The sequence below is a fragment of the Spermophilus citellus genome (assembly GCF_964194105.1).
Source record: "Spermophilus citellus genome assembly, chromosome: 17".
Classification (NCBI taxonomy): Eukaryota; Metazoa; Chordata; class Mammalia; order Rodentia; family Sciuridae; genus Spermophilus; species Spermophilus citellus.
In genome coordinates, this window is record NC_138199.1 from 3,469,551 (window position 1) to 3,493,092 (window position 23,542).

The window sequence follows — 23,542 nt, forward strand, 5'->3', positions numbered from 1 at the left end:
TGCTCTCTCTCCAGGTGCAGCTGCTGCCTCGGCCCCAGTCAACCCCTTCCAGGTGAACCAGCCCCAGCCGCTCACATTGAACCAGCTGCGGGGGAGCCCAGTCCTGGGGAGCAGCGCATCCTTTGGGCCTGGCTCAGGAGTAGAGCCCGTGGCTGTGGCCCCTATGACCTCAGCAGCCCCACATCCAGCTCTGGGGGCTGGTGGCTCCTCTTTGACATCACTGGGCCCTGCAGCGATGAACATGGTGGGCAGCATGGGCATTCCCCCATCAGCAGCTCAGGCCACCGGCACAACCAACCCTTTCCTTCTCTAGTGCCCCAGGCTCCGACCTCCCTGAGTGAAAGCCTGGAGTACCAATGCCAGAGGACTCGTAGCAGGGACTCTCGTTTGTGGGGTGGCGGCTGAGAGTGTGGAGTGTTAGGGCTTTTCAGTTCCAGCTTCCTGGTAAAGGGTTGTCCTATGGCCCCAACCCTTAGACTGAGCAGCACATAGCTGTCCACGCTGTGTGGGGTAGGCCTGCCCTTGCCGCCGCCTCCCAAGTGCTCAGCTCCCAAGCTCCTCTGAGGCCTTGGACAAGGAAGCAAAGTCATCAGTGTTGCTCTGGCCCCAGCCTCAGCCCAAGGGTCTCTGGCTTACTGCCTAGTCGCAAACTTGGGACAGTCGCCTCGTCTTTACTCCCACCCCGCAGCCCTAGGGGCACTGCAGGCTGTCCCCAAGGTGGATGGGATGAAGCACCCTTCCCATTCAACACTGACCTGTGGGAGAGTGGTTGTGCATATTTTTCTTTTTCTTTGACTCGTGTGTGAGTTCAAAGTAAACACCACCGTGGACAACTCTTGAATTAAATCCACTAGAGCAAGCTTTAAAACTAACCTGAGCATAACCCTGCCACGTGGCTCTATGCTTGTACACGTTTGCACATATTTTGTTTAGTACAGTTTCATATTTGAGTTTGCAGAATTATCTAATAGTCTTTTTTTGGCTAATATTTTTATAACGTGGTTCTTATTTAACTGTCTAGTTTTGATAGAATTTACCAGGTCAGGCTGACTTAAGATCTTGGCACGTGTCATTTTAGTGGTTTAAATCCTCTTATTTATGGTTTTAACTGTAAGAAAATTTAAAAAGGAAGAGATGTTTGGATGACAAAAATATGCCTTATGGAAAAACTAAAGCAAATTCTTTATAGGGGAAAGTATGAAAATTTGATTACACAAAAAAGATGATGTTTATTTAAAAAAACCTCCAACAGCAACAAAAACTCACAGCCTCCAGTTGCCTTTTCCTTTCTCTATTTTGGTGATTTACAAAAACCAGTTGACTCTCAGCCTTTTTGGCTAGTTCATGAGAGAGGCTTTTATTTCTTAACAATATGCCATCTTGAAAATTGAAAAAAACTAACTTATGAATGTGACTCACCAGTTTTTACCAACTAATTCCTTTTTTAATTAATGTCATGCAGGGATTTAGGGACTTCTGTTTACAGTGGGAATCTGAAGTGGTGGAATTTCCCTTAGCCTTGTGTCCATGCTCTCCTCTGACTCGATCCATGCTCAGGTTAACGACAGGATCGGGTCCCAGAGGTCCCTGGGGCATGGTCCCAGGCTGAGATAGAGGCAGGGAACCAGGGCTGGCCCTGATCCATCTACCTGCCAACTCCAGGCACAGGTTGCAGTTTGAGAAGTAATCATCTCTTTATTTTCGAGATGAAAAAAAAAATCATTCTCACATAGGATCGAGTTTTAACATGCACTAATATCTCCCACTCCCAACCTCCTGCTGTCCTTACCCCATCCACCACTGTAAAGAAAAAAATGTATTAAGTCCCAGATTATAAATTAGAAAAGACTTGCTTTTCCCCAGGGAAAGGACAGTCCCCCGAATCCTGTGTCCTGGCAACTTGCCTGGCAGATATTTCTGAAATCGAGTCCCAGCTTGGACTTCTCACCCCCAGCTCTAGAGGCAGCCGACCACCTGCCAGCCCCTCTCTGTTCCAGGAAGAGATCCCACCCTCAGCACCATCATGGGAGGGATCCACAATGGTCTCTGGGCTGCCAGGAGGCCACTCGAGCTCTGAGTGAGGACTGCCTGCTTGGGCTACTCCTCCCAGAACTGGAGGCCTGAGGCCAGCCTTGGTGCATTTGCCGCCCAGGAAGGCAGGTGGCTGGGTTTCTTCTGCTTGGGGAGGGTGGGGGGCACCATGGGATGCGGAGGCAGGGCGCCTGCCCAGGATGGTGCTCTCCCTCAAAAGGTGCAGGGCCTGGGCCAGCGTACAGGGTGGTATACCAGACTGCTTGGGGTCAGTGATTCTTTTGTAATAGACAAGAGTCCTTCCTTATGTGACTGAGGCCCCAACCTAACAAGCCTCTGGGCCACCCAAGAGCAGCCCTCCCTCCGCCCCGCTCCTGTTACAGGTCATCCTGAGTGCACGTTGTCCCTGTTGCCCACTGCACTGATCATGAAGCCACCAGTTGCTGCCACGTGTGCTGCACACATGCTACTGTGCCCCTCCTGATGAGCACCATGGTGGAGGAAGTCACCCAGCCATTTCCCTGTGGGCCGGTGGCTGGTTTTGAACTTGTGTTGACTGTTGATACTTATTTACTGTATAAATATAATTTATCATTTGTATCATGATGCGGTTTCTGGCTGTGTCCTTCTGCCTTCCATATGGTCCATCCTGTGCCACAGAGGGTTGGGCAGGCTAGGGAGCCCATTCCTGCCCATAAACAGCTTGGCCTACCATCAATGAGGTTATCACCCAGTCCAGGTGTTCTTCGGGGGGAGGCCTGCCATCTTGGGGTGCTGTGAAGTGTGGTCTCAAGTCCTCTGCCCCTTCCTTTGCCTGCCCCTTTGCAGTGGTGTTCCAGTGGAGGCCTGTTTTGAAGGAGACGGCAGCAAGTGTGCCTTTTCCAAGGCCTGGCTTCCGTCTACCTAGAGGCCTCCCAGAAGAAGCTGCCACCTCATCATTTGGGGTAGACTTATTTTGAGCCCAGGGGAGTGGGGAACTGGTTTGGTTAATGTGTCATCAAATACTTTACTCTTTTTCCCACACATAGACCAGAAGGTCCCCTCCATCTCTGCATCCAGCTCAGAAGTCAAGGATCTCTGGGGGGTGGAGCACATTCTCCAGCAAGGCAGGACTGTCACTGTGCCCTCCCCGCTGTCAGCAGCAGCAGGGGTAAGTGACCATAGTAGGCTCCAGTTGGACACTGGCAGCTGCTGGTCCTTGGCAGTGACCTGTGAGGTCACCTGTCTAGAAGACAGGAAAGGACCTGATAAAGCTGTATCTCTTTTGGCAGGGAGGTAGTAGGGGAAGAGTCTCCTGACCAGTTTCCTCCGTGACTCCAGGCTCTGTCCTCTAGGAATAGCCCATCCTTTTTGTACTCTGTCTGCTATAGCCAAGGTGGGCATCAGTGTGTGCTGCTGGGGGGCTTGGCTCCCTGCCTGCGGGTAGACATTCCTGGTCAAGACCTGTCATGTCAAAGGTAGTGTACCAGGCTTGTGGGTCTTGCTTGGCAGTGTTCTGAGCTCTCTGCTTCCCATCAGTTCCACATACAAATAATTGCATTATTTTGGTTACAGAATTACTTTTGATCCTCCAGTGGTTGCGTCTCCCAGTATGGTCTTCTCCTACAGACTTGGAGTGGCCAGTGGGACATGAGAGCAGGCAAGAGGTAAGCAGGGCCTGCGTGTGGCTGGTCCTCATGGTATGACCTACTGGCAGTAATTTTTATTAGGAAAATTACTGGTAGTAATTTTTATTAGGAATTTATTATTCAGAGCAATTTTCGATCTTATCTCCTCATGGTTCTAGATACAGTCTCCTTTTTCAACATTTTGACCCAAAACTTGAGATTGTTTTTGTTCCCTTTCACTTCTGCTTGCTAAGTGGTCAGTTCTTTCCTGAGTACAAACATCATTGACAGCAGCTAGCTCCCACTGTCTATTCTACTATCTGTCTCTGTCCCCTAGAGTTGTTGATTTGGCACAAACCGACTTTCATCTTGGGTGACATCATCTGCTTGTGTGGTATGAGTTTCCTGCTGTCCATCCAGTTATCTGTGCTCAGTTCCTGACTGCCCAATTAGTGCCCCTTAAAGTAGTTTTTGTTTTTGGTTACAGCAGAAATCTACCCCTAATAGCAATTATCATGCCTAGGCTATGTAGGAACAAACACATCTCAAACTCCTTGAGGCTAAACACAATAAAAGTGTTTTTCTCACAAAATGCCCAACAGCTGGGAACTGTGAGACTTTTTGTTTGCATTGTTTGCACCGGGGATTGAACCCACAGGCACTTAACTACTGAGCCACATCCCCAGCCTTTTTTTGTATTTTATTGAGACAGTGTCTCATTAAATTGCTTAGGGCCTCACTAAATTGCTGAGGTTTGCTTTGAACTCCCGATCCTCCTGCCTCAGCCTCCAGAGCCACAGGTTACTACACCCAGCTCTCCTTCATGATGCTGCCATCTTCAACCCATAGTTCAAAGGGCTCACTCTGTTGAGAGGAACAAGGATTACCCAGGCAGTTAAGTAGGTCAGACCTCTAAGAAGTGAGCATTTTTTTTGGTCAGAACCACTTGTCTGGATCTATAAGAGGCCTGGGCAATGTCTTCCAAAGTGTGCCCAGGAGAAAACGGAAATGGTCTGGTGAGCACATCATTGTGACAGGAGTGAACCAAGGAGCCATATGCCTCGACTGCTCTTCGTGTAGATGGTTACTCATCCATCTTGCTTCCCATGTCCCAGGCACATATTCAAGCTGTCAATCTCCAAAGTTCTCCATTGCATAGTTCTCAGTGACTAGCTGGGGCACAAGGACTCTCCTAGCTGATGGTGATGTTCTTTGCGTCAGCACCGGGGTATGCATTTGTCAAAACTCAGATGTAGCACACTTAGGATTTATGTATTTTGTTGGATATAAATCTTCAAAAGAAGGAACAAAATGGGCTGGGGCTGTAGCTCAGTGGTAGAGCACTTGCCTAGCACATGTGAAGCACTGGGTTGGATCCTCAGCACCACATAAAAAAATAAAGGTATTGTGTCAACTAAAAATTTTTTTTTTAGAAAGAACAAGGGCTGGGGCTGTAGCTCAGTGGTAAATTGCCTGCCTCCTATGTGTGAGATACTAGGTTCAATCCTCAGCAACACATAAAAATAAATTAAGATACTGTGTGTTCATCAATAACCAAATAAACATTTAAAAAAGAAAGAACAAAAAGAACAATATTGAACTCTAGTTAATGATAAGCATGCTAAAATAGAAAGCAGCTGGTATACTGAAGTCTGCAGTTTATTTTGAAGCACTCTAAAACCAAGATGGACTGAAGGAAAGACGAACAGTTGGACAGACAAGAAAATTATAGTCATTGTCCCTCAGTATCTGTGGAGGATGTGTTCCAGCCACTCCCTAACCCACAAATACTCTTACATAAGTGGTTTAGTAATCGCACATCATCCCATATTCTTTAAATCATCTCTAGATTATTTATTATATATGTAGATGATATACAAATAGTTGTTATGGGGCTGGGGTTGTGGCTCAATGATAGAGTGCTTACCTTGAATGTGTGAGGCACTGGGTTCGATCCTCAGCACCACATAGAAAGTAAATAAAGGTATTGTGTCCATTTACAACTAAAAAATATTTTAAAAATAGTTGTTATACTGTATTATTTAGGAAATGATGAAAGAAAAAAGTCTATCTGTTCAGGACAGATATGATTTGTTTTTCTGATATTTTTTTGATCTGTGGTAAGTACAACCTACAGATAGAGAGTAGGAAAATGGTCCTGGTAGAATCTAGGTGGTGGGTATGAGGTATTCACTATAAAGTTATAACTTTTCTTTGTTTAAACAATTTGATAATCTTGGGGGGCAGAAATGGACAATTAAACTAAGGGTGGCCCACCATGTCAAAGCTGCTGACAGATGGGACAAACTAGCCTTTAGGATTGAACATGGACTTGAGAGGGTAGAGGTCTCAGGCAATGACAGGAAAAGTTGGCTGGCCTAGGTGGGGGTGAGGCTGTAGTCAGAGGAGACAGCATTTTTAGGAGCTGCAGTAAAATAAGGCCAAGAAGTTGGTGGGCAGCTGGCAGTGTCCCAGGGACTTGTGAGCTGAGGCAGGAAGAATGCATGTTGGAGGCCAGCTTTAGCAGCTTAGCAAGATACTCAGCAACTTATCAAGACCTTGTCTCAAAATACAAAATAAAAGGACCAGGAATGTAGCTTAGTGATAAAGTGCCCTGGGTTCAATCCCCGCTATGAAAAAAAGAAAAAAGAAGTGAGGTAGAGGGGCCTGGGGTTTTGTTTCTTGTGGTTTCTCCGAGTCGTTTTTTGAGTGGAGGCTGAGGGGAATCATTGTGTCGAGGATGGAGGAGGAGAGCCCCCTTGTGGATATGACACCTGTGAAAAACCAGAGGGCACAGGCTTTTGTGTGTTCCCATGGGGCAGCCTCTGGAAGGACTAGGAAGATGGTGTCTCTGGGAGTGTGGGATGCCGTGGCGGGACCAGGTGGAAGGGACGGAGAGGATCCTGGAAGTTTGGAGACAGAAGGAATGAAAGAGTTTTCTCAGAGACTGCAAGAGAGAGTGGTCTGAGGAAATACAGTGGGTCTCTGGGCACAGTGAGCGCTGTGGAGGGCTGAGTTGTGGGCAGAGGTGGGCAGTCAATAGGCTCCATGATTGGGTGGATGGATGGGGAGCCCCCACTGGGGCTGAGGTTTTGTTGGGTGAGTGTCCAGAAAGGAAGAAGGGGCACAGGTGTTGAGGGGACATACGGTGAGTGTATGTAAGTGATGACCACAAGTTCTGTAGGACAGACAAAAGGAAAGAGAGGCTGACAGCTGGCTAAAGGCAGCTGGCTGGCAAGTGGCTTGGAGGTTCTGGATGGGATGAAGGGCTGTTGGCTTGAGAGCCCCAGGGAAGGACCACGATAGAAACAGTTGTCTAAGAAAAGGAAGCTCAGATCCAGGTTTTGCAGGTGATGCAGTTGTTGGTACCAAGCAGCTCTGACCACAGGAATGGGGACTGAGGCGTAGAGGAAAAGATCACTGTAAGTGAGGAGGTTGAGGAAGTGGCCAAAAGTGTTTGAGGGATCATCCTCAAAGGCCATGATGTCACTAAGAAGAGCTGCAGAGTAAGTGATCCATGCAGGCACACCTTGGTGGACACTGATGGTGATGTGGTCTGAGGGCTTGGCCTTCAGGAAGGAGGAGGTGGTCTGGAATGCTGAAGGCAAGGACACATTCTATCTCTGGGCCCGCGGTGAAAAGAGAAAGATACTGCTCAGGAGGGCTATGGGGGCAGGGCAGGTTTTGGAAGGCAGGACGCTTTCCATTCAGAGATGATGTCTGGTGCCAGGAATATTTGTTGACAGATACGAGTTCCAGAATGCACAGTGAGCTGGGGGAAGGAGACAGGCGTGTCCTGAGAGAGAAAGGGTTGGGGAAGAGGGTCTTTGGGCAAGTGCCAATGATGGTCCGGGGCCACATGCAGCTGTGAGTCCCGCAGTCTGCAGGTGGGGAGATGGGAGCTGTCCTACATCCTGCTGAGGGTAGTGTCCAGGCCAGAGCAGTGTGCATGCTAAGGAGAGCTCAGGGACTGGGCAGAGACAGTTCTACTGCCCATCTCTGGAGGCTCACCTGAGGCAGCAGGAGATGGTGCCTCATGATATGCCAGGACATGTGCGTGGGGGTGAGGAGGCTCAGTCTTTGGCATTCCTGCTAGGGTCACAGAGACCTGTATGCAGGTGGCCCAGGACCCCATGGATGCCAGGGGTGTTGGGCTGTGGGATTTGCCAGAAATGTGCATTCCAGCGAGCAGCCTCCCACCTTTGGAAAGTTTCCAGACTCTGTCCTCAGGCTGTGTGGGGGAGGCAGGAAGAGGGCAGGCTGGGGATCACTGTACTCAGGGTACCTTGCCATCAAGCTCCTGCCAACAGGACTTTCTCCTTGCCCAAGGAGGCAGGTAGTCATGGGGTGCAGTTGGCACAGCGTCAGGCATTGAGCAAGTGCCTCTACTTCATACCTGAGGTGGGTGATGTGTCCATTTTAGAGATGAGTACTGAGTTGTCAAAAAGGCCACACCCTGGCTGTGAGCAGCAGAGCCAGTGTTACATCAAAGCTCTGGTCCTGACTGGCCATCCTGGTGTGCAGCCCCCTGCAGTTTTCACCTCTCACAGTGCCCTGAAGGACTGGGGAGGAGAGAGGTCTGGAGGCCACAGCCCAGTGACCTACTCCCATGGCAGGAGGTACTAAAAGGGAGAGAAGGCAGCTAGGCTTTCTGAAAATGTAACACTTTATTATACAAAACATTCTTATTGTCCCCAAACCCCCGACAGCACCAGGCTGCACTTTAGGCTGTGGCTAACTCTGAAAAGAAGCTCTTGGTCATTTGAGGGCCGACCAGGCCAGACTTGGGGTGGGCAGGTGGAAGATGCCTTCACCAGGGGATGTCCTATGGCAGGCTGGGCCCCTGTGTGTCCACAGGTCCAGTGTCGTAGCCCAGCTTTCTCATGTCCTTGGTCACCACATTGAAGAGGAGGGTAACAAAGCCCTGAGAACGGACCCGGGTCACTGGAAACAGAGGGGCAGCATCAACCAGGCTGGGCTGGGGCAGACAAGCCCAGGATACTCTGAGTTTCTCCCTCAGCCTTAATATTCTCTTCTGTAAAATGAGGATGGCAGTGCTCATGGGGATTCAAGGGGCTGCAGTGGGGTAAATGACATGGCAAGCCCTCTGCTCCAACCAGGCACTAATCTGGGAAGTGCTCTTGGAAAATTCTCAGGCTAGCTCCCGCAAGTATCAGGCTGCAGGTGCCTGGCAGATCCCTGGCCTTCATCCCCCATCTCTTTTCAAGTGTCCTGGGCACGAGGCCCACCTAGTCCCTCCCCAGGCTCCAACCTGCCTCTGGGCTGGGGATGGGGGTGGAGGGCACCAAGCTTTACCTTCCCGGCCTTCACCCTGAGCCACCACCTTGGGGTCTGTGTATTCGGGTCGTCGTCCCATGAACCAGCTGGGAACACAGGAAAACATGGGTGAGCAGGGCCCTGCCTGGGAATTCTGGTCTCAGATACTGGCAATGGGTTCTCCAGGCTTCAAAACCTAGTATCTCTCCTCCAATGTATCCCCTATGAGCCAGGACCTGAGCAGAATCTCCCTGGGCCCAACCTCCCTCTGTCCAACTGGACACCAAGAGTGGTGGTGTCCCTTGTCTGGGCCGCAGGGCCACTGGAAGCCTACTAGGGCTTCTGCCAGGTCTCAGGTGTTCTGCAGCCCCACGCCTGGTGTCAGGCTTTTCTGGCTCAGTCTTCCGTGGGTCTGAGACACGAGGGACGAAAGCTGAGGAGTGAGGCTGGGCTGGGCTGGGTAGAGCCTGAACCCAGGTGGAAATCCCTGAAAGCTGACAGCTAACTTTGGGGGAGAGGACAGCATAACTCCAGTATCCCTGGGAAGGAGGGCCCCACAGATCTACTCCCCAGTTTCGTCCCTGAGTAGTGTGGGATCCCAGGACAAGTCACTTCTCATCACTGAATCTCAATTTCGTCAAGTGTAAAATGAGGATAATATTGGTACCTTCCTCTTGGGGTTGTGAGGTGAGGGCACTCTGTCAACTGCCATCTGAACATTACCCTTCCTTGGTAGGAACTGGCCCTGGGATGCTCTGAGCAGCAGCCATGGTAGTGACTCCGCGAGCAGGCCCTGCTAAGGGCAGCACTCAGCCACAGGTTCTGGCCCCGGCAGTCAAGTTTCCCCTCACAGGAGCTTTGCTCTACAAATGCCTGGTGACTCTCCAGGCCACAGTTCTGTAGCGGCAGGACAGGGACGGGGTAGCTAGGAACCACCTGCCTCACCCCTGGCAGCTCCAGGGCCTCAGGACTGGGCATGAAGGCTGCTCCTCGGACACAGCCACACCCACTCAGCCAAACAAGGTACACTATTCCCTGCTGGGTGGGTCAGGCAGACACAGATTCTTCCCAGCTTGGTCACCCAAGAACAACTCACGTGCCCTCGAGCCTCTGTCCTCACCACGAGCAGTGCCAGGCAGGCCCCCTGGTAATGGTGACGAGCCACACCACTGCCCACCCACTCCCCTGGCGCCAGCATGGCTCTGTTCTTGGGGCTCAGAGCTCTGTCTGCAGGTTCTACAAGGCTGCAGGACAGGAGGCTGTGTGGAGACCAGAGCAAGGGAGCGTTGCTCACTGACTCCAGGCTCTGAGGAGAGGGACAGAGTGGTACAGGGAAGTCAGAGTTCCTGCCGGCAGCTGTCCATTCCAGGAGACTGGATGGGTGGGGCCCCACCTCTCTGTGCCTATCTTCCTCACAGAACAAGGCTCTAACAGTATGCACCTCACAGATGGCTGAGGGCTGAGCCAGGGGGACCAGTCCCACCCTGAGGACCAATCAGCAGCTGAAGGAAGCTGGATGGGGGAGGGTAGTAGAACAGCAGAGAAGGGAGCTTCTGGAGGATGCTCCTGAGGGACCGACCAATGGGCTGCATCTCCATGGATACTACATCCAAGAAGATTCTGTCTTCATACTTCACTAACCAGAACCTCCTGTTTATGTATTTTTTTTTTAAATTTTGTTACTGGGGATTGAACCCAGAGGTGCTTAACCACTGAGTCACATCCCAGCCCTGTTTATTTTGAGACAGGGTCTTGCTCCGTTGCTTACAGCCTCACTAAGTTGCTGAGGCTAGCTTCAGACCTGCGATCCTCCTGCCAAGCTGCTGGGTTACAGGCATGTGCCCCTATACTGCACTGTTTTCGTAATGCAGCACACACTGCCTTGCACAGTTGAGAGCCTGTGCAAAGGGCAGGAAATGGCCCTGCACTGAGCCGCCATCCCTCAGGTAGAGGCAAGATGATCACTTGCTCTGCTGGCTTTCAGGCCTCCCTCCTCAGCATGGAACACATTCCTCAGGGACCTCATCAGGAGGCCCAAACTCTCCCTTTGGAGGATGCGGAGCAGAGCAACACTGTGGCAGGATGGCTATGTGGACTCTCAAAGCCCTTCCCCAAGCCTGATGACATTCCCAGGTTTTCTGGACACCCCCGGGAGTGGGTATTGCACCTCCAGCTGACACTGACCCAGGGCATCTGGCTAAGCAGCCCTTTCCCACCTGGTGGGCTCCCAGAGGGGATCCTAGGGGCAGTGGGCTCCCAGTCCTTGAGCTGAGGCTAGTGGAGAACATTGTTCCTCCTCCCTGCAGACCTCAAAGCTCAGCATGGCTTCCTCTGCTCTGAGCTGTCCCTCTTCCCAGCAGGGTTTAACCAGGTCCCACTCTAATCCTGGCCAGGTTGCAGGAGGCCACTTGCTGGTTGCTGCTTGGGAACCCTGGTGGTCCTTCATTTCTTGTCAACCTGCCGGGGAGCAGTGGTGGCTTGCATCCATGTGAGCAGAGGGGCACTTCCATCTGCAATCCCCAGGAAGTCAGCTGAGGCCTGGTTCGCCTTCTAAGTGCCTACCTACATGTGGTAGGGGATAAGATTCTTTCCCACTGGGCTTCTTCCAGCATCTGTCCCCTGGGCTCTCCCCACAAGACCCTCCCTGCCTTCCTGATGTCTCCCCGACACTCCGCCACCTTGACACTTACTGGCCATAGCAACCTGGCTGCTCCTAATGCACTAAGCCCACGCTCTCCTCAGGGCACAGCCAGTGCTTGCTGTTCCTTGTGCCTGGAACATTCTGTCCCCACGTCTTCCCAGGGTGGCCGCTTGGCTCCACTTGTCTGTGCTCAAATGCCTCCTTCTCCCTGAGGCTCCCACACATAAAGGATTTAGTAGCTGATTGATAAAAGCTTCCGGGATCATTGTTACTGTTTTAGGAAGGCAGACTCTCACTGCTGGATTGTATCTGGTGTCATACTCTGGAGTGAGCATTTTCCCTTCTGACACGAGTTTTTCCTCTGCTCCACCTGACACAAAGTTTTAACAGAGCACAGAGTAAAAATGCACTGCTTGCCACTGTGGTGGCACATGCCTGTGATCCCAGCTATGAGGGAGGCTGAGGCAGGGAGGTTTGCAAGTTGCAGGCTAGCCTCAGCAATTTAGTGAGAACTTGTCTCAAAGTTAAAAGGCCTGGGATGCTGCTCAGTGGAAGAACGCTCCTGGGTTCAATTCCCAGTACCAAAAAATAAAACAAACAGCAAAGCAAACTAACATCAAAATGCACAACCTTATGCTGCCAAAAAAGTTATCGGTAACTGAGCAGCCCCCAAATCCTGGGGACCTGTACCCATTTGTCCCCAGTATATGGGGCGGCCCGAAGGCCTGGCAGGTTTCCAGGCACATCATGAGGGATGGATTATGACAGCCATTGACCCACTAGAACAGGAGGTGATCTAGCTACAGGTAGAGAACTCACCTTGTGAACTTCTGCAGTTTAGACGTAGACTCTGGCACAAACATGGGGATGGTCCTTTTGTGCCTGTAATGAATGTGTTCCCACACGGATATAGTGAGGAACAGGAAAGTAAAGGCCCTTCCAGAGCCTCCACCAGGCCGTGAGTGGGAATCCTCACAGATCAGGCTGTGTGGCTGCAGCCTTATGGAGGTCAGAGTCCTTTTCTTTTCAGGACCCATTTCCTCGCCTCCCCACCTGTGTCTGGCTGACAGTGTGAGCCTCACACTATGGCCTCCTTCCAGAAAGGCCACACCAACCACATTCTATGCTGAGCTGCCCAGGCGCTAGGGACTCAGTCTGAGCTCAAGATGGAAGCAGCAGGGATGACTGCCTCAGGACAAGCCTGAAGAGTAGGAATGAAGGACCCATGAGGTACAGGCTGTGGCCCAGGGACTCTAGGACCTACCGGCCAGGAGAGAAAGGCACGTGCACTGCCCCATAGCCACGAACCACATCATTCCCGAACACATCTGGTCCATACACACTGAGCACGATCTGAGGCCCTTGGGAAAGACAAGACCAGGGTCAGCAGGCAACAGAGTGTGTCCAGCTGAGTCAGAGGATGGCACTCAAAGCCTTGGGGACAGGAGATTGCTTGAGGAAGGGATATGAAAACCTCAATTGCACTGAGGGCTTCTGCCCACCCTGCTATTTCCAGTGCCTCTGCTGGTACTTGGGCAGGTTTTTTCCATATCTTAGCTCACAGTATGGGGAGACGAAGCCAAAATGCTGTCCCAGCTCTGACACTTGATGGACACAGAAGTGCTTCAGAACCCAGGAGCCCATTAGATTATACCTGAGTGTGACCACCTCCATCAGAGATGAAGCTCCCAGCGTAAGAGAAACTGGCCCTCTGTTGGCTCTGATTGGCCCTGGTGGAGGGTGCTCTCTTGGAGATGTCTAAGACAGAGGACTTGCAAGTATCTCCCTTTATACTAAGTTACACCTGGAATGTTCTTTCCTCTGTATCCTGTTGACACCAAAGAAGGTCCATCAAGTGCCTTCACCTAATTAGTTCCTCTGGCTCTGTGTATGGGCTGGCCAAGTTTCCCACCTGCAGCTATTACTGAGCAACCTCAGGCAAGTTATCTAACCTCTCAGCTCCTTGGCTTATCCCTAAATCATTGGAAGCTGGAACTGGTGGCACGTGCCTGTAATCTCAGCTACTCAGAAGGCTGGAGCAGGGGGATAGCAAGTTGGATGGCAACTTAGTGAGACCCTGTCTCTATCAAACGAAAAGGGAGGTAGCTCAGTGGTAGAACGCCCCTGACTTTAGTCCCCAGTACAGCCACAACAACAAATCCCTTGGAATAGTTTCTAGTGCATAGAAAGCCCTTGATTAATATTATGGAGGTGTTTGTTCTCTTCCTATCATTGCTCCTGCACCAAAGATAACTGTAATTCTGAATTCTATGAAACCACATCTTCACTTTTCTTTAAGCTTTCCCTGCCAAAGAATGTATCCCAAACACAGTATTTCAGTTTTACCCACTTTTAAACTTTAAATAAAAAGAATCATACAGTATATACATATTTGCATCCAGACTCCTTGATTCAAGGTTATATTTGTGAGATTCACCCAAATGGTTTCATGTACAGGGGTTTGTTCATTTCTGATGCAATATAATATTCTACCACAGGAATATAAGGCATTAACTGTTCATGCTAGTGCTGATGGGCTGTTCCTTCTTTGGGGGCTGTTATAAGCAGTGAGGTGCTGACCATCTTTGCACAGGCTCTGGGCATGTTTGTGCACCCTTCTATTGGGTATAAACCCAAGAAGGGAATTGTACAGAGCAGGCCTGCATATCTGTTTTCCAACAGGATGGTGTCAACATGCCCCCTCACCAGTAGTGCTTGCTGAGTCCTTACTACTCAACACCCTCACTGGTCTTGGCATATCTTCCTTTAAACTTTAGCTACTCTGGGGAGTGAACAGTGGGAGGTCATTTTCTTTCTTTCTTTTTTGTTATCTCTTCTTGCTCATGGGATTACAGGCATTAATTAAGAGTTTCTGTTCATCAGAAGACTTTAAAAGTGCAAAGACAAGTCACAGAATTCACACGCATCCATACTATAATCAGCAAGAAAGTGGCTGTCCACCTGGGATCAAACCCAGGGCCCCACAGGTAAGGCAAGTGCTCTACTATTGAGCTACATTTCCTGCCCCCAAGTATTTTAAAGATTTTCTTAATAAGGTTGAGACTTTCCCCTGTTTCTTGTTCACTTGAATGTCCTCTTTTGTTAAGAACCTGCTTTTTGTAGTTTGGATATCTGGTGTCTCCCAAAGCTCCTGTGTTAATGCAGAAATATTCCCAGGTAAGATGGATGGACTGTGAGAGCTGTAACCTAATCAGTGCATCCTAGTTTGAAATGGACTGTGGGTGGTAAATGTAGGCACGTGGGGCGTGGCTGGAGGGAGTGGGTGACTAGGGGCATCTCCCAGAAAGGGGCATCTTCCCTGTGGCCCTTTTGGGTCCAGAGCAATTGAGTTTAATTAATCCCATGCATGTGAATTCAACATAAACTTTTTGTCCTCAAAGTTGTTCTTGTCAGGTATTTTGGTCACAACAACAAAAAAGCTAACCCTGTTCAAATCTCTTGCCCAGTTTTCTACTAGATGGCCGCTTTCTTACTGATTTATAGTACGGATGTGTGTGAGTTCTAATTCTATTGATTGATTGATTGATTATCTATTTATTTATTTTTATGTGGTGCTGAGGATTGAACCCAGGGCCTTTCAAGTGCTAGGTGAGCGCTCTACCGCTGAGAGTGGTAGAAACCACACCTTTACTTTTACCCCAGCCCTGTCTGCACTTTTAATGTCTTTTGATGAACAGAAGCTCTTAATTCTAATATGGTCAACTTCATTGATTCCTCCATTACAGAATGCTCCTGGAACACCTTCCCTTACTTTGCTACCATGACCATTGGCTATCCTCCCAAAGCTTGTTTTGCTTTCATGGTTAGATTCACCTGAGGTCAGTATTCATCTTTTCTATGTGTATCCAACTGTCTCACCACCATTTATTGAAAAGGTCCTCTTTTCCTTCCCACTCTGCAATGCCACCTTTAGTTGTGAATCAACTCTACATAAACTTAAGTCTGTCCTGGTGCTCTTTGGAATATGCTTATCTCTTCCCATGCCCAAACCATTTACACTATCTTATTATTGTGCTTTATAGTTGACATTTGATATCTGGTAGAACCAGTTAATTTTGATATTATTATAAATTACATAATCTTTGTTGTTTTTGGTATGTACTGGGGAGTAAACCCAGGGCCTCATGTATGCTATGCAGGCATGCTACCACTGAGTTACATCCCCAGCCCTGTAAAGAATATATTTTTTAAATACCATTTTAAAATTTATTGCTAGCACACAGAAATCAAATTTTTGGGGGGTGGGAGGCATACTGGGTATTGAACCCAGGGGCACTTAACCATTGAGCCATATCCCCAGTGTCTTTGTATTTTATTAGAGACAGGGTCTCGCTGAGTTGCTTAGAGCCTTGCTAAGTTGCTGAGCCTGGCTTTGAACTCACGATCTTCTGGCCTCAGCCTCCCTAGCCACTGGGATTTTCAATTCTCTTGTATGAGTTTGTGTAAACCAGTCTGGGCGTAATGACACAAGCCTATAATCCCAGGAATTCAGGAGGCTGCAGTCATAGGAGGATCACAAATTCAAGGCTAGCTTTGGCAGTTAGTGAGACCCTGTCTGAAAATAAAATAAGCCAGGTGCAGTGGCGCATGCCTATAATCCCAGTGGCTCGGGAATCTAAAGCAGGAGGATCAAGAGTTCAAAGCTAGCTGCAGCAATTTAGCAAGGCCCTAAGCAACTCAGTGAGACCCTGTCTGTAAATAAGATACAAGAGGGCTGGAGATATGGCTCAGTGGTTGAGTGCCCCTGGGTTCATCACCCAGTATCAAAATAATAATGATAATAATAATAATAATCATAATCATAATCATAATCATAAAAAGGGCCAGGGATGTAGCTCAGGGGTAAAGTGTCCCTGGATTCAATAAAAAAAAAAAAGTCTAAACATAGAAAAGGTACAGTAAAAATATTAGGCAAAGTTTTATAGCTCCAATGTAATCTTCTGGGACCACTGTCATTTAAGCAGTCCATTGCTGACAGAAGTATCATCATGCAGAGCATGAAAGTACTGTGTTTTATCTCTTTTGATCATGTTAAGAATGTACTTGACCTTCCAGTATCTGGAGATACTGTCTCCACTGTCTTATTTTTGCTAGTTATCATTCATATTGTCTTGATTCCTGTGTGCCTCTTTATTGTATACCAAATACTATTTTTGAAAAAAAAAAAACATGGAAGTAATTTCCAAAGAGATTTCTTATTTGCTTTTTCTAGGTGCTGGGCTGTAACACTCTTGAACTTTAATCCCAAATCAGGGGCTGCAATCTTGAGGTAGCTCAGTTTCCATCTTTCCTTACAGCAGGGCAGCTCTTTAAGGTTTCCTCTCAAGTTGGCCTAACCTGACCCACCTCTGAACTTTCAGAAGTCACAGCACAACATGCAGCAAATAAACTCAGAAAGAAGGGGGAGTAAGGAAGAAGTGGCACTAAATGGGCAAGTGCATCAAAAGCTGGTGCCCAGATGACAGGAGTGAGGATCTGACGTGGACAGTGGTGTGCAAGATGACGCAGAGGCTGTCCTGGGGCAACGTGTAATAGCTCCAGCCACCAACCCCCCCCCCCCCCCCCCCCCCGTCACTGCCCCAGACTCACAGCCATAGGGGTTGGTGCTCTTAAAGGTGACATCGATGGGGAAGTTCCACACAAGCACTCTCCGCACATCTTGGCTCTTGGATGTGATCTGTGAGATCCCCTCTTCTAGACCCTGTGGGGACAATGACAGTGACAGCTGGCCTGAGATGAAGGCATCACACAGCTCCCACCCCTTATCTCGGGCAGGCAGTCAGAAGGACTGCTTTTTCATCTACCTTCCACCCAAACCTGAACCTCCAGAGGGAATGGAGAGCCTCCTAGGCCTGGAAACTTTATGCAGAGTCCCATCAGGATGTGGTGACCCCAGAGGCCAGCCCTTCACCAGGTACTTGATCTACTCTTGCTATGGCAGGAAGTGGCAGTGGCAGTTTGTACTCTCACTCCTATAGCACTAGTCCTCCCAGGTCATTCCCATATATGTGCATTATTTCTCCACCACAGTCTTTTGACTCTACTTTCCCCTCTACCTACCCATTTTTTGCTTCCCATACAGCAAACTCCTTGAAAGAAAGAGCTGTTGCCCTCACTGGCTGCAGTCTGTCCTCTGCTGGGAGTTACTGGCCATTCTTACAGGAACCTGTTCCAGTCTGGCTCCATCACTGTACCAAAGGGGTTTTTATGAATAACAACAATGGTCTTGACATTGCTGTCTCCAAGTCATTTTTATGTCCTCATTCTACTTGACCCATTAGCAGCATTTGACAGAGCTGGTGACTTCTGGAAGTTGTTGATCTTCTTCCTTCCTCTTTCTCTCCTTCTCCTCCATGTTTTTTTTTTTTTTTCTTTTTGGTTAGTTTGTTTTTGAGGTGGAGTCTTGCTATGTTGCCCAGACTGGCCCAAATTCCTGGGCTCAAATGATCCTCCTGCCTCAGTCTTCCTATCATGAGGACTCAGAGGCTGCTTTTGCCAAAAAACACTGGACTCCTCATTTGTGCCTGCAAATGTATCTCTGCCCCCATTTTGCATCTGTCTCCTCCCTGAGTCACCCTGGATTCCAGGAACAGGCCTGGTTGAGAAACATCTTCCAATGAGTAGAAACTACTCTCCTGTCAATAGCAACTTTCTTATCCCCACAAGCTTCCCACCCCCAATCCTGAGATAATGATCAACTGGACCACCATTTAACTCAAGCTGCTTGACTAGACCTACTTTTGGCTCCTTACCTACATAATCTGGAAGCTCATGGCAGTACCCCTGGGTTAAGATGCTTCATCTCACTTATCTTCCCAATATGGCCATATTGAGTCAAGTTTCTTTCCTGCTATTCATCATTACTTTTTGTAATGGGTGAGTGGCCAGGCCTGATTTGTTGGGACCCCCGGAGTCAGACCTTTGACCTAGGACCTCTAGGAATATTTTGAGTAGTTGGGAATACAGGCATGTGTCACCATAACTGACCAATGTGCTTCTTGATATTTTTTCTTCCCTTGGTTTCTGGGGGCACCATAGTCTCATGGGGCTTTGTTTTTTTTGCTTTCTTTTTTTTGTACTGGGGATTAAACCCGAGGTACTTTACCACTGAGCTATATCCCAAGACCTTTTTATTTTTATTTTGAGACAGGGTCTCACTAAGTTGCTGAGGCTGGCCTCAAACTTGCAGTCCTCCTGCATCAGCCCCCTGAGTCATTAGGATTACAGAGTCCATCACTGTGCCATCACCTATCGGGCTTTGTAATTCATGGTGGCTCCTGATCAGTCAACCTGGTGGTGCCTCTATAATGTCACAGTGTCCTGAGCTACATCTTTGACTGCTCCTTTACCTGTACATGGTGATCTCCTTGGTTTAATGGCTTTCACTGTGGTCATATGGTGATGATTCCCAAGAATCATTAGATTTCTATCCATAATCTTCTTGCAGAAAGACAATGGCTATGCTACTTCTAGGTGCTTAGGCTAAGCCTTGGTCTTATTCTTCACTCCTCTTTATCTCAAACTCTACCTCTGTTCAACAGGACAACTTGGTGGCTCTGTCTGCAAAGTATATGTGAAACTGAACCACCTCTCATCACCGCCACTGTTGCCACCATTCTCTCATCTGTGTTACTATAGCAGTCAACTGGTTTCCCTGCTCTAGTCCTTGCTCCCAGTCTAGTCTTAGCATAGAAGCCAGAGGAACATCTTCTGGGGAGTGGGGGGGCTAGGGATTGTACCAGGGGTGCTCTACCGTTGAGCTATACCCCTAGCCCTTTTTTATAATTTTTTTCTTTAGTTGTTGGTGGACCTTCATTTTATTTATTTATTTTTATGTGGTGCTGGGAATAGAACCCAGTGCCTCTGGCATGCTAGGCAAGTAATCTACCACTGAGCCACAGCTCCAGCCCCCACCCCCAGCCCTTTTTATTTTGAGACAGGGTCTCACTAAGCTGCGGAGGCTGGCCTCCAACTTGCAATCCTCTGCCTCAGCCTGCAAAGGCAGTGGGATTACAGGTATGTCCCACCACACCCAGCTCCAGAGGGAGCTTTTTCTTCTATTCAAAACTCTGATGGGGTCCCATCTCCCCCTGAGAAAGGTCCTGGTCCCTATCCTGACCTACTGAGCCCTATAAGATCTGTCCCTGTGCCTCCCTACTTCATCTCCAGTTGTCTCCTCCTTGCTTTCTTGGTTCACTGGGCACACTAGTCTCCTTGCTGTCCTTAAACATGCCAGGAACACTCTGACCTCAGGGCCTTTGTACTCTCTGCTTCTTCCCTCTAGAAAGTTCTTTCCACAGATTTCCATAGCACTTGTTTCCTTACTTCCTTTTCTGTTTGTAAAACATTGTTTAATCCTCACACCAGTTTAAGAAGTGGAGGCCCAACTTATGTAACCTTTCTAAGCCTCTTTCCTCTTCTGGACAACTGACATGCAAATATTATTTGCCGGCGGCCATTCACTGAATAACTATTATGGAGTCCTCTGGGTGCTGGGGATACAGTGGTGACCAAAACCAGATCCATCAGATCTTTACTCAAAAGTGATTTCCTTGGTGAGGTCTTTCCTGGCTACCTTGTTCCAGCCTCCCTCTTTTCCTTTATACCTCCTGTGTCCTGACTTCATTTACCCCCTGTGCTTTTCATTAGCTAACACACCACAATATTGTACTAATTATTATCCATCCTCCCCATCCCAAGGATGTATATACTCAGGAAGATAGGGACTTTTGTCTGGCTTTGGTTACCACCAAGACAGCTCTCTAGGGCTGACCTGCCTGCACTGTCCAATTTTCCTCTTTGCTGACATGGGCGAACTCACAGGGTCAAGTATGCGGGTAAGTGCACACTTCCGGAAGGCTCCATGATAGCTGTGCTCTCCTCTCCAGCTTTACCAGGAACAAATTTTTGGATTCCTTCTGACCTTGTGTCTACCTCTTAGTTGATTCTGGAAGGGATGGATACCTTCAAAAACCCTAACAGTCATGAAGCCTGTGAGTAAAGGAGGACCAAGAGTCCAGCTTACCGCCGTGGGGGCCCAGTCCTGTCCGTACACAAAGCAGTACTTGCAGTAGAGGTCGTCATACTCTGGAAACTGCAGAAAAACCACAGTGACTCTGTTTATTGGGGTTCAAGCTGAGTCCTGCACATTGGCTATGCTAGTGAAGATGATAGGAACTGTGAACATGAGGCACCAGGGGCAGGGTCTAAGAGACAGCTGGGGATGTAGACATGGAGTTCAGCAGAGGCTGGAGACTGAGATGGGAGAGTCTGAGGGAAGAGTCCTGGGCTGTCACTGCCCCTGAACCTCTTTGCTGTCTCTGTCTTCTGTCTGATATGCCCTTCCCATTCCATCATCTGGCAAATTCTTACTCATTCTTCACAACACCCTTGAGGGAGCCTGCCTTGACTCCCAGTCTGACTTAAGGGTCACTTCTTGGTTCCATCAGCCTCTGTACTTCCCTCCATTGAGGCACTGGATACTTATGCCAATGTCCATCACTCCATTTACCTGTGAAGAGCCAACAGGTTTCATGCCTTTCTGTGTCCCCAGTGCCTGATACAGGGGTGGGCACAGACAAGATCTAAGGGAAAGGGTCTGAAAATCCAGGGAGCCAATCAGATCACAGAGCATATGTACATGGCTTCACGACAGGGAGGGGTTCAAAGAAGAGAAAGAGGAATAATGGGGGTGGGGTGGGGTGGGGGTGGAAAGTTCTGAGAGCACCAGCCCTGAAAGGGACAGAAGGAAATGGAGATAAGACTGTTTGGAAAATAGGCCAAAGTTGGAGTGGACAGGGTAGGCCTATGGAGCAATATCCTGATGAAACAGGAAGGCAGACAAAAAACCTACTGAGCATCAAGCCTGGGAAAGCTATCTCTAAACCATCACCTCCAACAGACAGCTTGGAAGGACAGTGTAGCAAAGCTGTCAGAGAGGCCCGTGTTCAAATCTCACCTTTACTCCTGGCAAGTCTTCCCAGCTGTAAAGTGGGGATGTTAGTAATACCTTATTGAGTCTTCTGGGTGCTGGGGATACAATGGTGACCAAAGGATTGTTATGAAGAACAGTGTTGGATGCTGAGTCTGGTACATAGTGAGTACTTGGTGAATGTTGGCCTTTATTTATTTGTAATAAATGGTTCTTATAAAGTGTAGGGGGTGAAGAGTAGCATCCCTTTGATCTGACAGGCACACGCCCCCTGGATCATTCCAAGCCATCAAGGTTGAATCTGACTCATCAAAGCATCAGATTCTAACCCAAGTTCCAGGATGGGGCGCGGTCCTGACGTCCCAGGCACATTCACTCTGGGAAGCGGCCCTGCGTCCTAGTCGGGCCACCGCTGCTCCCATTATTCCCCGGAGGCTCCTGCCAGTGACTCAACCAAGTGGCCACGATTCAAGCCCGGAGCCACAGGCTTGGCCGCGTGCAGCCTACGGACCAGCTCAACCTCTCGAGGTCTGTTTTCACTCCTGCACGTCGTAGCTAAGGATCCCCAGCAACTTGGCGCCCAGCTTCAAGTTCTGGTTCTCCTCCCCGCGTAATTGAGAGGTTCCGCGGATTGACACGGCGGCTCTCCAGCCCGCGGGCTTGCGGAAAGGGCCCTGGGGGGACACGGGGGGCAGGCCCGGGCGGGGGTCCTTGGCTGCTCACCTGGGCGCTCTCCACCTGCCCGTTGACCATGAGTAAGAAGACGCTAGGACTCGCTGCCGCCATCGCAGGGCTCGGGGCTCGTGAGACCCACCCTGGACGCACGCGCGGCTGCTAAGAGGCATCCGGGTCGCTGTGGAAACAGACGGCGTGGCGCAAGGGACACATTTGTTGGCAGCGACAATTTCGCGAAAGAGTATCGAGTGTGGAATGCTGCGCAGGCGCAGAGGGTACTCTCTGGGGGCGGGACTTGTGAAGGGCGGGACTAGAAGGGGAGGAGCTTGGCCAAATTCAGGCCTGCCGGAAGCCATGTGTTTAAAAAAACATATGCTCATTCGCCCCTAGGTGTCGCTGTGGTACTACTACGAAGAATGCAAAAGACCCAAGCCGAGGGAGAAGGCTGCAGTGCTCAGACAGTGCGACCACAAGCCGTCGGGGTTAAAGCTGAAGGTGGGGTGCTTAGAACCAAGCAGGTCCCCGCCTCAGACAAAGGGGATGTGCCTTTATGGCTTTTGAGACCCTCGTCCTGGAAAGTGTTTATTAAACAAACTTGGAAGGGACTTCAAGAATCCTTACATCCAAGGTCCTTGGTGTGAAACTGGTGAAGCGAGACCCACCGAGGGGCAGCACCTGGCACCGCAGTCAGCCAGGGCTCACGGATCTATCAGGACTCTTCAAATCCCAGTTACTCCCTGGCCACCAACACCCCTCCCCAGTAGGGGTGTTGCTGTTAACACAAGGATCCAGCGGCTCTTGGCGCTCACCAGAGTTTGTATTTCCACATTTATTTATTGTTATAATTAGGGCTGATACTTGCCTCTGCTACTAGAATTCTAGCCCCGAGTCCAGAGACCACATCAGTCTTGCATCCTCGTTGCCTCGCACATAGTAAACTCCCGGTAACCACTTGTTGAGTGAATGAATAATTGATTACATCTCCGTTTTAGGAGAGGTGACAATCACAGCAGCACTTCAGTAGCCAATTCATGATTCACACCCATGGGTTCACAAGACTGTCACTCTTCTAATGCCCAGTTCTGGGCTAGATCCAAGGGTGCCTCCTGGTGGAGGTGTCAAAGAGAACATTAGAGACCTTATCTCGGATCCAGGAAATCAGGGGATGAACAGATGTGTAGATGTCAAGGGAGACCTGGCTTCCATCAGGGACTCCAGTTCATCACACCCTGCAGACCAAGGGAGTCCCAATAACCACCTGTGTGACGGTGTGGTTACAGCCCAGCCCTGAACAAATGAAGCCTTCCCCCTGATAGGTGAGCAAGGATACCTGATAGGGGGGTGCTGTGGGTAACCAGG

At 49.3% G+C, this 23,542-nt stretch overlaps 2 protein-coding genes across 11 annotated transcripts in view; one reads left to right on the forward strand and one right to left on the reverse strand.

The window, feature by feature from the left end:
* Positions 1-2,637, forward strand: part of EPN2 (epsin 2) — a 175,099-nt gene extending 172,462 nt beyond the window's left edge. For all 9 annotated transcript variants that reach the window (XM_081272031.1, XM_081272030.1, XM_081272029.1 and 6 more), the window contains one exon: positions 15-2,637. In XM_081272031.1, coding sequence (XP_081128157.1) covers positions 15-313 — 299 coding nt within the window. In that variant the 3' untranslated portion in view covers positions 314-2,637. The remainder of the gene's footprint in view (positions 1-14) is intronic.
* Positions 2,638-4,268: 1,631 nt separating this feature from the next.
* On the reverse strand, positions 4,269-22,411 carry B9D1 (B9 domain containing 1). Of its 2 annotated transcripts, none has more exons than XM_081271207.1 (7): positions 22,232-22,405; positions 20,603-20,671; positions 17,167-17,278; positions 12,821-12,917; positions 12,376-12,438; positions 8,955-9,022; positions 4,269-8,582 (listed from the first exon to the last, which is right to left on the reverse strand). In XM_081271207.1, exons 1-7 carry the CDS (start codon positions 22,292-22,294, stop codon positions 8,464-8,466), a joined length of 591 nt encoding a protein of 196 aa, XP_081127333.1. In that variant the 5' UTR covers positions 22,295-22,405; the 3' UTR covers positions 4,269-8,463. The 2 variants fall into 2 exon arrangements, with proteins under 2 accessions (XP_081127333.1, XP_081127334.1); XM_081271208.1 differs by having other exon boundaries at positions 8,553-8,673; positions 22,232-22,411.
* Positions 22,412-23,542: the final 1,131 nt, after the last annotated feature.